Genomic DNA, 12,533 nt, shown 5'->3' on the forward strand with positions numbered 1-12,533 from the left:
AAGGGGATTGCGTGGTAAGGGGATGTGTGGTAAGGGGATGCGTGGTAAGGGGATGCGTGGTAAGGGGATGCGTGGTACGGGGATGCGTGGTAAGGGGATGCGTGGTAAGGGGATGCGTGGTAAGAGGATGCGTGGTAAGGGGATGCATGGTAAGGGGATGCGTGGTAAGGGGATTCCGTGGTAAGAGGATGCGTGGTAATGAGATGCGTGGTAAGGAGATGCGTGGCAAAGGCATGCATGGTAAGGGGATGTGTGGTAAGGGGATGCGTGGTAAGGGGATGCGTGGTAAGAGGATGCGTGGTAAGGGGATGCGTGGTAAGGGGATGCGTGGTAAGGGGATGCGTGGTAAGGGGATGCGTGGTAAGGGGATGCGTGGTAAGGGGATGCGTGGTAAGGGGATGCGTGGTAAAAGGATGCGTGGTAAGGGGATGCGTGGTAAGGGGATTCCGTGGTAAGAGGATGCGTGGTAAGGAGATGCGTGGTAAGGGGATGCGTGGCAAAGGCATGCATGGTAAGGGGATGCGTGGTAAGGGGATGCGTGGTAAGAGGATGCGTGGTAGGGGGATGCATGGTATGGGGATGCGTGGTATGGGGATGCGTGGTAAGGGGATGCGTGGTAAGGGGATGCGTGGTAAGGGGATGCGTGGTAAGGGGATGCGTGGTAAGGGGATGCGTGGTAAAGCCATGCGTCGTTAACTCGCATTAGCGCTGCGGGCTGCGTGGTAGAGACCTGCAGCTGGTTGAGCCTTGCACTCCTCCAAAGTACAACCGTTTCCACTCCCACCGCTTGTTGATAAGTAGGAAGGACCCACTTTTTAATTCATTCTGAATTGTGAAACGGTACAAATTATTACAAACTACAAAAACATTTACAAAATGCACAAATTTGATCTCTCAAATCGACCATTTAAGCATCACTAAAACCCTTCATTGGGTATTGCATTGTAATATAGGTGTTATCCGTGCACGTTTTTGACAGAGGAAAGGTTCTAAATAAAAGGTGTGTATGTGTTGCCTATCCAGGTGTACATGTTATCCCAACACCCAATACCTCCGGGACACAAACATAAGAGCACTTACGAGACACTGCTTGGGCAGCCTCCGGAACAGGATCCGACAGTGACGTATCCGGAGCAGCTGTCAAACAACTTGACCAAGACAGACTTCTTCACAACTACACAATTGGGATCTATCGAAAGAAACAGAGGTGTGAACAATGAGTCCCCACGCGGAAAGAGACATAAACCTTCATTTGAAAGTGAAAGTAGCAACTTTGGGATCTCCAAGTTCTGTTATCGATCTTGTACAGAGCCATCGGGTGTCAACGACACCTCACGTTTCAACCCTGTGAGTCGGCTATTTCGAGTAGCATGTCTTGTATCATAGTAACAGCTAATATTTATCATGAGCCGTGTTATGTTATATACACTTACCGTAAAATATTGGGGTACGTAATGTGCCGCACAGACTGCTCTCAGCCCAGTTTAATTACGTCCGGCGTCAACATTTGAGTATGTTTATGCGTCACAAGGATGTGGCCTAACGACTAGAGCAGTCAATCTCCAACCTGGGGGACCGGGAAAGGCAGGGACACTCAACACCTTGTGGTCCTGGGCCAATCACCTAATCTCCTCGTGCCTAGCAGAAAATTTACGGCTCAGTAGCGCTCAGAAGCCCATGTCCAGCTCAGCAATGTAAAGGGTTAATCGTCATTTTCCTGTCAGTCCTCCTTATACCGATTAGTTGGGTCGTCTGTAGGGTAGTGGACTGCCCTGTTTTTCTAAATAGGGCTATCACACTGTTCTGAGTCCTAGGGGCTGCACTCGATAGGTGTATCCGAGGTATGATGCTGAGAGGCGTCCGATGGCGCCCCAACCGACTTAGCCGTCTTCTCGGCCCTTTAGAGGAGAGAACCCTGCAGGATTAATGATGGCAGAGCCTGGCTGGATCCACCATCTGCACATCTAGACCTGCTGCCCCCTCCTGGGTCCCATTGACCATCGTCCGCCCTATGTAATGTGGAGCAGCCCCAAAGGAGCAGAGTGAAAACTCCCCGCGTGTCATTTACTGTTTCAGTGGCACAGAGATTCCTGCTTTGGGAATTTGATTGTGTAGAACAAAAACGAGTTTTGAGTAGGTAGAAAACATACACTGTGAGCCCGAAACTGGTCCTCGGATGCTTGTTTCTGGTCCAGGGAAGACATGGCTTGGCAGTTGGCTGGACTGATTTGCATATGGCCATGTCTGAACTAGGGTGGGGAGTGAGTTTAAGAATGGTGATGGATTTAACCCAGATCTGTGACTGGGGGTGCGTGCTTCAATGTTCAACACTGCCTCCATCACCCCCTTTTGGTGTTGGGTTTAACAGAGAAACAGATGTAGGGATAGGGTAGGCAGAAGAAGTGGGGATGCAAGATTAAGGAAAGCAGCACATGCAGGGGTGCCAGGAAGGTGCTCTTCCCTCCAGGGGTATAGGTAAAATACTTGTGTGTTGTGTCCTGTGACTGGGAAGTGAATGCCTTAGGGAGATCAATCTGGGGCCTACACTCCGGGGCATCTAATCCTGACTAGGCCTAACACGTGGCCCTAGAATAAACTCAGACGGACACTGGGAATAAGTTTCGTTGCTCGGTCTGCGCGTCTCTCTCTCTGAACGCCTGTGTACGTGCTAGACCTCTTTTTATTATCAGGAGTCACATGACCAGCGCGCCCCACGCCCGGGGCGCCGTGGGCGGACCTCCAGGAACATAACATTCCTCCTAAAATAAGGAAAAACCAAAACCTTAACATAAACACACTTAAACATTTTTCTTTATGTCTCTGGAAACATTGGGACCGATACCTTCAGCGTCCTTCAAACGCAGCGCCACTTTACTGGCCGCTCTGCTCAAACACATGCATGCATAGATAGGAACAGTCTTACGTGAAATAGTCTCTCAACCAGCCAGAGGGGGTGGGATTGTCTCGTAGCCGACGTTGCGACCCCCTGTGAGTCAGCACTTCCGCTCCAACCTCCAACTCGCGACTTGGCGCCTCTCTGTCAGCCCCCTCCGGATCTGGGGCCTCCTCAAAGGCCTCCGCGTCACCTCCCACTTCTTCACTAGAGGCCTGAGGCTCGTTACTTTGTCTGACCTCGTGACGAGTTGTTGATTCGACAGTTGGCAAGCTGGTTGCAGTTTCGGTTTGTTCACCACCCTGCTGATGCTCTGTCTCCGGGGCTGCGGGATGATATCGTTTGAAGTGAGACACATTGCGAGTCACCCGGTCTCGTCCTCGAATGGCTGTGAGGCGTGTGCCTTTCACTCCGATGACTCGCCATGGTCTCTTCTCATAATTGAGTCTGAACTTGCCACTAGTGACACGATTTCGAATATGCACCACATCTCCTCTTTTGAACTGCGGGGGCACGGCCCGTCGTCTCTGGCTGATTTTTTCAAACATGGAGTTTCGTTTTCTCGCTACTAATTCTTCATTTACCAGTTCAGGTGACCACTGGGGATGATGAGGGATGGAGTCTGTTACCACTCTTCCTAGGAGAAGGTGCGCTGGGGCCACCCCGGTAGTGGAGTGCGGGGTCTGGCGATAGCTTCGAAGAAACGTAAAGATGGCCATTTCCACTGACTGTCCTTTGTCGTGAGCAATACGGATAACCTTGTTCAATGTCCTCATGAACCTCTCGGCTTCCCCATTAGCTTGAGGCCACCGAGGTGTTATGCGCCTGTGACGTGTCCCAAGAGATGACAGGTAGGCAGCAAAGTCCTGACCCTGAAATGGCGGTCCATTGTCTGTTCTAAGCTCCTTCATGGCTCCGTGAGTGGCAACAATCTTTTCCATCTTGGGGATGACGCAGTCTGCACTGGTGCGTGTTACGATCTCCACTTCCGGATACTTTGAGTGGTCATCTATCATCACCAGCGTGTGTCGTCCATCCGGGAGACTGCCGAAGTCCATGCTAACCCGCTCCCAGGGCCCCTGTGGACGGGGCTCCACGATGATGGGGGCCTCCCGGGGGTTATCCCCCGTGACTTGGCAGGCAGCGCACGACCTCACCACGCTCTCCACCATGTCGTCCATGAGAGGGAACCATACTTTGGTTCGAAGCCGGGCCTTTGTTTTGACCATCCCCTGGTGCCCTATGTGGGCCAGTTGGATCACTCGTCCCGTGAGGGCCGTTGATATCACTAGGCGATGTCCTCGCAGTAGGCATCCCGCCGCATCTTCATTAAGTTCAGCCCTGACATGGTACAAACTGTCCATAATCTTCTGAGCCTCAGGAGTGAGCACCTTCCAGCCCTCCTTAGCTTTCTGCCAGTTGGCCGTTCGGAGCAGGTCCTTGGCCCGCTGTATGCAGGCGTCCTGAGCCGTGGCGCTCACGACATCCTCCAGGGATATGGGACGCGGGCATGACCTGGCCACTACCCACTGCACGTATGCTTCCGTTTCTTCTGCCTCATCCATCTCTTCAGGAGTTGCGGGCCTAGGATGTCGTGATAGGTAATCCGCCGGATTCTTCGCCCCTGGTTGGTACTCGATATTGCAATTGTATTCTTGCAGTTGCAAGATCCACTTTTCTATTCTCGGTGGTGGTTTAGATGAAGTCCCTGAGAACAGAGCCAACAGCGGCTTATGGTCTGTCACCACCGTGAAGGGCTTGCCATAGACATATAGGTGGAAGTGGCGACATCCCCAGTGAATCGCGATGGCCTCTTTCTCAATCTGCGAGTATCTCTGCTCCGTGTCCATGAGGGACCTGCTGGCGAAGGCCACGGGGGACCAGTCTATCTCGTCTCTTGCCCTCTGCATTAGGACAGCCCCTAGCCCCGCCGGTCCGGCATCCACCGCAATGAGAGTGGAGTGTCGCGGGTCAAAGAACGCCAGCGTGGTGTTGCTGGAGAGTGAGCTCTTGATGTCCTGGAACGCCTTTTCCTGTTCGGGTCCCCAGCTCCACGGGGTGGAGTCCTTAGTGAGCTCCCGCAGGGTGAGAGTTAGGTTGGCCAGGTCCTTGATGAAGCGACCACAGTAATTTACCATGCCAAGAAAACTCCTGACTTCCGTGACTGTCGTGGGCGGTGGAGCATCCTTGATGTCTTTAACCTTATCAGGATCTGGGTTGACGCCGTCAGCTGAGAAGACATACCCAAAGAACCCCAGTTTGGTCCGCAAGAATTCGCACTTGTCTCGGTGCAGGGTGAGCCCCGCACTGCGGAGTCTGCGAAAAACTTGTGCCAAACGTTGGTTGTGTTCTGGGATCGTTCGGGCGTGCACCATGATATCATCGCTGACATTTATTACTCTGGGTATGCCAGCAATCAGTTCCTGGATAACGTTCTGGAAAACTTCAGCCACACTGGAGATCCCAAAGCTAAGTCTGGTGTATCTGCGAAGTCCAATGTGGGTGGAGAAAGTTGTGATGTTCCGTGACTCCTTGTCTAGTACAAGTTGGTGATACCCCGCCCGGAGGTCCAGTTTGGAAAACCAGCAGGCTCCAGCCATTTCCCCAATTAAGTCATCTATTGTGGGGGTGATATGGCGCTCCCTTTTGATGGCAGCATTGGGGAGGCGCATGTCCACGCAGATCCGGACCGCTCCTGGCTGTTTCGGTTTCCTCGTGACCACGATGGGCGACACCCAGGGGGTGGGGCCTGATACCTTCTCGATTATTCCGGCTGCTTCCAGCTTCTGCAGTTCTTCCTCCACTAGTGGCCGCAAGTGGAATGGAATGCGACGGTGTCCCAAGGCCACAGGTTGTACGGTGGGGTCCACGTGCAGATGTATTTCACGGCCCTTGAAACACCCAATTCCCTCGAATAGGTCTGGAATGTCCATGATCAACTGCTGCACCGACTCCTGATGCACACCAAATGCAAACATGACCACCCCCAGGTCTTCTGCCGTCCGGCAGCTCAGGAGCATGCCTTGACCCTCTTCCGACACAAAGATGTTGGCTCTCGTGATCTTGTCCCCATGTCGGACTGCCGCTTTGAACTTTCCGCGGATGCGGAGTGGAACATCTTGACCGTAGGCATATACCGTGATAGGGGTGGAGCGGAGTCTTGGAGGGGTAGACATGTCACTGTAGAGGGACGCACTCATAAGGTTTATGGATGCGCCGGTATCTACTGTCGCCATGATGTCCTGATCAGCCACCTGGATAGGGCACTGGGGCAGCGTCCTGGTGCGCCTGGTGGCGGTGCCGATCATGTGCACCTTGTGTACGGATCGCTCCTCCTCATCGTCATCCATGTCACTGTTGCTGGGCTCACCTTCAGCGACCTCGTGCTCAGCGACCGTGTGCACCATCTGGCGTGGCTTACGGAACCTCTTGGACCGGCATACTTTTTCAAAGTGATTCATTTTGCCACATCCTGAGCATCTCTTGCCCCGTGCCGGACACTCTGGCGCCGGGTGTCTCGGGCCTCCACAGTAACCGCATGACTGTGCTGATGCACCACCCTGAGGGGTCGTCGTTCTTTTGGGCCATTTGGGCTGTGTCTGGACCTGTATCTTATTGACCGGTTCCACTTTCATGTTGGCTTGTAGTGCCGCTTCCATGTGGGCCGCCCTGGCCTTGGACAGCTCTTTTGTGCGGCCAAGGGTGAGGATGTCGGGTAGAGGCTTCCCCGATTCTTCCAGTATTCTCTCGCGCAACTTTGCAGATGCGCATCCTTGAATTATCTGGCCCCTGATCTCCTCTGTAACATCCTGGAATCCACACGTCAGTGCTAGTTTCTTGAGTCTGGAGTGATATTCATCCAGCGATTCTTCCGGCAGTTGCCGTGCCTGTCGAAAAATGAACCGTTCGTAGTCCTGGTTCGCCATCGGCTCAAAGTGTGCATTGAGAGCATTGATCAGGGTATGATGAGTTTTGGGGGTCGCCTCCGTGAGGGTCCGAGCTATAGAGTGGATATCCTTGCCACCAAGATGGAGGACCATGGCGCGCTTCTGCTCCTTATGGACTTTGGTGGCCTCGAAGAATATTAGGAGCCTGTCCACCCACTCCTTCCACTTCGGTGCGAGAGTGGAGGGCGCACCCTCCACCACAAACGGTTCAATGGGCGGAATGGTAGCCATCGCCCAGAACTCGCTGGATCAGGCCCGCGGGCGGCCGAGGTGATGTCCGAAGAGGCACTCCGACCAGAACGGTGACAGCAGGGGCTTCGCACAGACGCAACAGTGCCCACCGGCCGGGCGGAAGAGGGTCGCTGAGATTCCCCCGGCAACCGCAGCGGAGTGCGTGCGACCAGCGCTCCGGAACCGGTTGGCGATGTAGCGCCCTGGGATGAGTCGGCACCCCGTCCCCTCGAGCAGCTGGGCAGGACCCGACGTCGTCCGGATCGCCTCGCCAGGCGTGCCGAGGTGCGATTCACGCACGTGCCACCGAGCACGGTGCGGCACCGGGCAGGGAGGTTCAGTAGAGGAATGGCCTCGCGCGACCAATCGTGCGCCGATGCGCAGCAAGGGAGTGCCGGGCAGTGCCGCTCACCTGCAAGGATCCAGGGGTGGAAGTCGTCCCTCCAGGCGATCCGTGCGGGGGTGTGCGTGGCAGCAAGGCACGAGCACCACGGGCAAATGGGAGCGCCCGCAGCCGCCTCACCCAGGAATGGGCACGCACACACCCGGAGCGAGGGGTCGGCAACCACCCTCGTCGCCAATTGTTGTGTCCTGTGACTGGGAAGTGAATGCCTTAGGGAGATCAATCTGGGGCCTACACTCCGGGGCATCTAATCCTGACTAGGCCTAACACGTGGCCCTAGAATAAACTCAGACGGACACTGGGAATAAGTTTTGTTGCTCGGTCTGCGCGTCTCTCTCTCTGAACGCCTGTGTACGTGCTAGACCTCTTTTTATTATCAGGAGTCACATGACCAGCGCGCCCCACGCCCGGGGCGCCGTGGGCGGACCTCCAGGAACATAACATTGTGCACGTGACTATAACCAGTTGGGCCACTTTCACTCATCCCAGATCTGACAGAACGGTTGTGTCCTGATGAAACCCAGAGATTGATGCATTGGGTCGAAACGTTGAATGTTTGAATGTTCAAAATGGGGGCCTGAAGCAATTTGACGGAGGATTCCCTCTATCACTTACTGTGCACCAAGCCTTGGTTTCTTTGTGCAGGCATTGTTGATTGTGAAGTCACTTTTGTTGAGCTCTTATTGATTATTTTGTGCTATACGATTACAGAACTTCTTTTCTTCCCTGTGCTTGCTTTGTGTTTCTCTATGTTTGTTAGTTCTCACAGGGTGCATAGATTTACAACCCCTGTTCAAATCTGTCCGTTGTTTCATGTTTCCATATTCATTGATCAGCAGCCGCCTGGCTCCCCAGTAAGTTTATCTGTTTGGGGGGGGGGGGAGGAGTCCTACTCTGGTGTGGGGTGAACCTGCTCATTACCAGACTCTAGGCACTACTGGGGAATGTCCGACGGTGACACGGAGCTCTGAACCCAGTGGCTGCAAAAGTAACGTCAGACAGAGTGAAGGGTACAGCTTTTCAACAAGGCGCTACAACTGATGTCAGCAAGGAGCGAGAAAGGGGCAGGAAAGGGAACGGAGAGGGACATGAAAGTGACATGGGGAAGAAGGAGGGGGGCTAACAGAGCACAGGAGAAAGTGCGGGGGCGGGGGGGGGGGGTCCCATGGGAAGACATTGAACGGGGTTACGTTTCAAATATGGCATCTGTCAAATGGTGCAGTCAGGAGACTAGCACGGATTAAGGAAAGGGCAAGGAATATGGGAGAGGGGGGTGCTCTGGGTCACTGCGGGCGAACACGGTCCTCTGTCCTGGGGTCGTCTCCCGAGAAACACAGCTGACCGACATGATGGGGCAGGGTGAGCCGGGGTGCCAAACAAATCACATGTACCAGGCAACGCAATGCAGTGTCAAAGAGGCGCACCAAAGACCCCGGCGAGGCGGTAGGCACTTTACAGATGGCGTGACAGGTTCTGGACTCAACCGAGACCCCTTGTAGGCGAGAGCTCAGAACGTTTCTTATCAGGCCTGCGATGTTCCGCCAGCTCTGCCTGATAACCCACCGCTGGCGACGGGGTAACCCCACTTCTCCACAGGGTCGAACAATGCCAGGCGAGCTCCCGACAGGGAATTTCCCCGATATTGAATACGAGGAGGTGGTGTTGGGGTGTCAAATCTTATCTATCTGGCTCGCCAAAGGGTTTCTTTTATGTCATTGCATGGTCCGTGGACCGGTCTTCTGTTCCAATGCAACCCTGCTTTAGCGCTTGGAAGCAGGGAGCTGCGCTCAGCCACCTGACTTCTAGCGCTTGGAAGCAGGGAGCTGCGCTCAGCCACCTGCCTTCCCGCGTCAGTCGCATGAGAATTACCGGGTCACCCTCACGCCAGCCGCGTGACCTTGGGCACCTTCTGCCTTCACTGGCACTGACTCACCAGCCGTCACCCTTGTGATGACTGGCACGGCAGGCTGGCAAACACGGTTATGTGATGGTTTTGTATAGCACAACGCCCGATTCCTCTGTGTCTTGGCGCTTCTAAGATCCCGGGAACGGGACGAGGGCTCAAATTGGGGGGGGGGGGGGGGGGGGGGGGGGTGCTATTTGTGGGATTTCGTAGCCAAGAGCACCTGACGGGGCCAGGAACGGGATGACGACGGCGCCGACCAGTCCCCTGGATACTTCTCCTGAAATGACCGGTGTTTTACTGGCCCGGTCGGTGTGTGCAAGCCCAAGCCAATAAACAAGCATTTGCAATGCAATAGAATTCGCATTTACGCCAGACCTATTGCATTGCAAATGGGGGTGCTGGCGGGCGGGGGGTAAGGGGGCAGAAGGCACGAACAAGGGGAGGGGGCGGGGGAGAGAAACCCTCCCTGGGTATGCAAAGATCTGTAATTACGGCGGGGAATCCTCTGGCGTGCAGCCGCCGTGGCCTAGATCGATGGCCCTGGTATTATTTATAACTGTTCCTTTAAAAGCAGAATCCAACAACCCCTCTTCTCCTCTCTGTGGGCATCACCCGCTAATGTTACACCTTTCTTTTTAAAAAGAAAATATTTTAATTTGGTGACACGAGGACAGAGTAGCAACAAGAAAGAAAAACAAAATCACCATACAAATAATAATTAAAAAACAACAAAAAAACAGGCAAGTATAGCAAACTACAGAGGTTAATGCATTTTGTGAGGACGGACAAGGGGAGGGTAGCCTTCCAAAAAACAAAACAATTTTAAACAAGCATAGCTTCCTGTAAGCTACTAACATTCCTAAACACATTCTCCCCAATTTTTTCCTAGTTTATATAGTGCTCTTACACCCCTGATTTTAGCTAGTGCACATTCCATGTTTTATGTATCTTTAACATGTTACACCTTTCACTCTCGCACATAAATGGATCTGATAAAGCATCTTAAGTGAAAATAAGAGTCTTGTGAGCTTACCTGCTATTGGAATGCTTTTGACATATGTCACGAACAGCAGGACCGTAGTCAGCACAGCAGCCTTCATGTCGTTTCTTTGTCTTGGGTATTGGTGTCGAGGTAAAGACGTCTTGATGGGTGCCCGACCCCTCAAAGCAGGTGCCCATTTATAGCCAGGATTCTTTACGGGGCTGAGACCACGCCCACAATAAGGGCGAGGCAGAAGCGGGGCTCATTCAGTTGCTGGCACTGTTGCTCCTTTTTCTGCATATGATGAAAGGGGGAGCAAGATGGACAAGTCTTGGTATGTGGAAAATTCCTACTTCTAGCCCTGGGCTGAAAGAGGGTTGGCTGAGAAACCTGCTCAGTAAGGGAGGACCTTTCCAAACAGGAAAGGTAACAGTCGGTTTTGTGTGGATCGGCGAATAACCTCCTGCTCGTCCTAGTGATGTTCATACTTGAGACATAAGAGCTGCTCAACTCGTATTTTAATTGGTTGAAGCTTCCATTCTTGCTCAGCCAGCACGTGCTTCGTCCAGTGTGTGGTGCGCGGGCTGGGGCTGTCACGAGGCCCTTCAGGCTGATAAGCCCGTCTGACCCCCCCCCCCCCCCCCTCCCCCCACAGGCCGCCCAGGCCCCCTCTGTCAAGTCAAGTCAAAATGTATGTTTATTTTGACCGTAGTCTTTAACTAATGCCGCAGGAGGCATCTGAACTGCGCTGGCACAGACCATATCTGACCATAAAGTGGCCGCATCTGGATCTCGGATACCCGCCATTGCCCGAGTGCCCACCTTACCAATCCCACCCACCACCTTACACAAACTGATGCATTCTTACCCCAGCAGCTGCCAGTGAAGATACAGGAGCTCTAATAAGGCACCAGAGTGTTCAGCTAGGCCACAAAATGGGCTTCACTGTGAGACCTGCTTATGGGTGAGACCAGTAGCGGCTCCTGGAGGGAGTGCTGAGGGGGGTGGAGAGAGGGGCAGGGTGGGGGTAGTAAACTCCAGTATACGGCCGGACGGAGGTAAGTAAATAAATAAATAAAACAAATGACATTGCGCGCTGCATTGCCAAATAGCGATGAAGTACACGCAATGTAATTTGTTTTATTTCTTTCATTCTTTACTTACCTCCATTCTGCCTTATGCTGGAGTTTACTACCCCCCCACCTTGACCCTCTTCCGCCCGCCCTGCCTTACCGCCCCGCCGAACTCCCTCCAGGAGCCGCAACTGGGTGAGACTGTTAGAATCCTTCGCTTGGCTCAACAGAAGCCTGAAGATGTGCTCGCCATTGCATCTCATCTCTGCTGCTATAGGATCCAGCAACGAGTCTCCCAAAACACCCCTTCCCATGCGATTGTATATGATCCCACCAGAAATCAACGGTGCAATTCATGACAGATGTCACTTTTCTTCTAAAACAGTTTTCTCTTTGTTTTCTGCAGAATTACAATGTCAAATATTCACAATATGTTTAAATTCATTTCCTTGGTGTTTAGGTGTTTAAAATGTACAAAGAGACATTTCTATTACAACAAATATATATTGTTTTTTTACTACTCGTTTTTTTTTATTTTTTTCTAAGAACGCAAACAAAACATACAGGGGCAGATTTACATGCCCCTCCTTGTACCACTTTTGCGTCACTTTTCCCATGTTAGAAATGACGCAAAAGTGGCGCAAGGTGCTTGTAAATCTGCCCCACAGACATTAGCATGGGCATCCTTGTATCCCATCCTCGACATGAAATCACCAGGTTCACCCCAGCCCACCTCAGTTGGTCCCTTGTTGGCCTAAGAGTATATTACCTATTTTACGATTATTTTTTAAGCAGGACAGACAGGCTAATCCGTGGGCTACCCAGACAACTCCAAATACTGCTCGTCCCCAAATGTTGGGAGCAAATCTATGCACAAGGATTGGATGCAACAGGATTTATTCCTAAATATAAAGGTGCCCACAGAACGGCGGTATAAAAGGGGGTGGTGATGGACAGAGCATCTGAATCAATCAAACACTCACACCCAGTCAAAAGATCTGGGTTTACTCCATCACCGTTCTTTAGCCCACTCTGCCACCCCAGTTCAGACATGGCTATATGCAAATCAGTCTGACCCTGTGCCTCATGGGAACAGTC

At 52.7% G+C, this 12,533-nt stretch overlaps 1 protein-coding gene across 1 annotated transcript in view; it reads right to left on the reverse strand.

Annotated features, from left to right (window-relative positions):
* The window catches only part of LOC147684115 (uncharacterized), a 51,674-nt gene extending 41,038 nt beyond the window's left edge, over window positions 1-10,636 (reverse strand). Inside the window, exons 1-2 of the mRNA XM_086944950.1 lie at window positions 10,414-10,636; window positions 1,081-1,189 (exon numbers count right to left, since the gene is read on the reverse strand). Coding sequence (XP_086801076.1) covers window positions 1,081-1,189; window positions 10,414-10,480 — 176 coding nt within the window. The 5' untranslated portion in view covers window positions 10,481-10,636. The remainder of the gene's footprint in view (window positions 1-1,080; window positions 1,190-10,413) is intronic.
* Between the last annotated feature and the right edge of the window lie 1,897 nt (window positions 10,637-12,533).

Source organism: Lissotriton vulgaris, chromosome 11 (genome assembly GCF_964263255.1).
Source record: "Lissotriton vulgaris chromosome 11, aLisVul1.2, whole genome shotgun sequence".
NCBI classification, from domain to species: Eukaryota; Metazoa; Chordata; class Amphibia; order Caudata; family Salamandridae; genus Lissotriton; species Lissotriton vulgaris.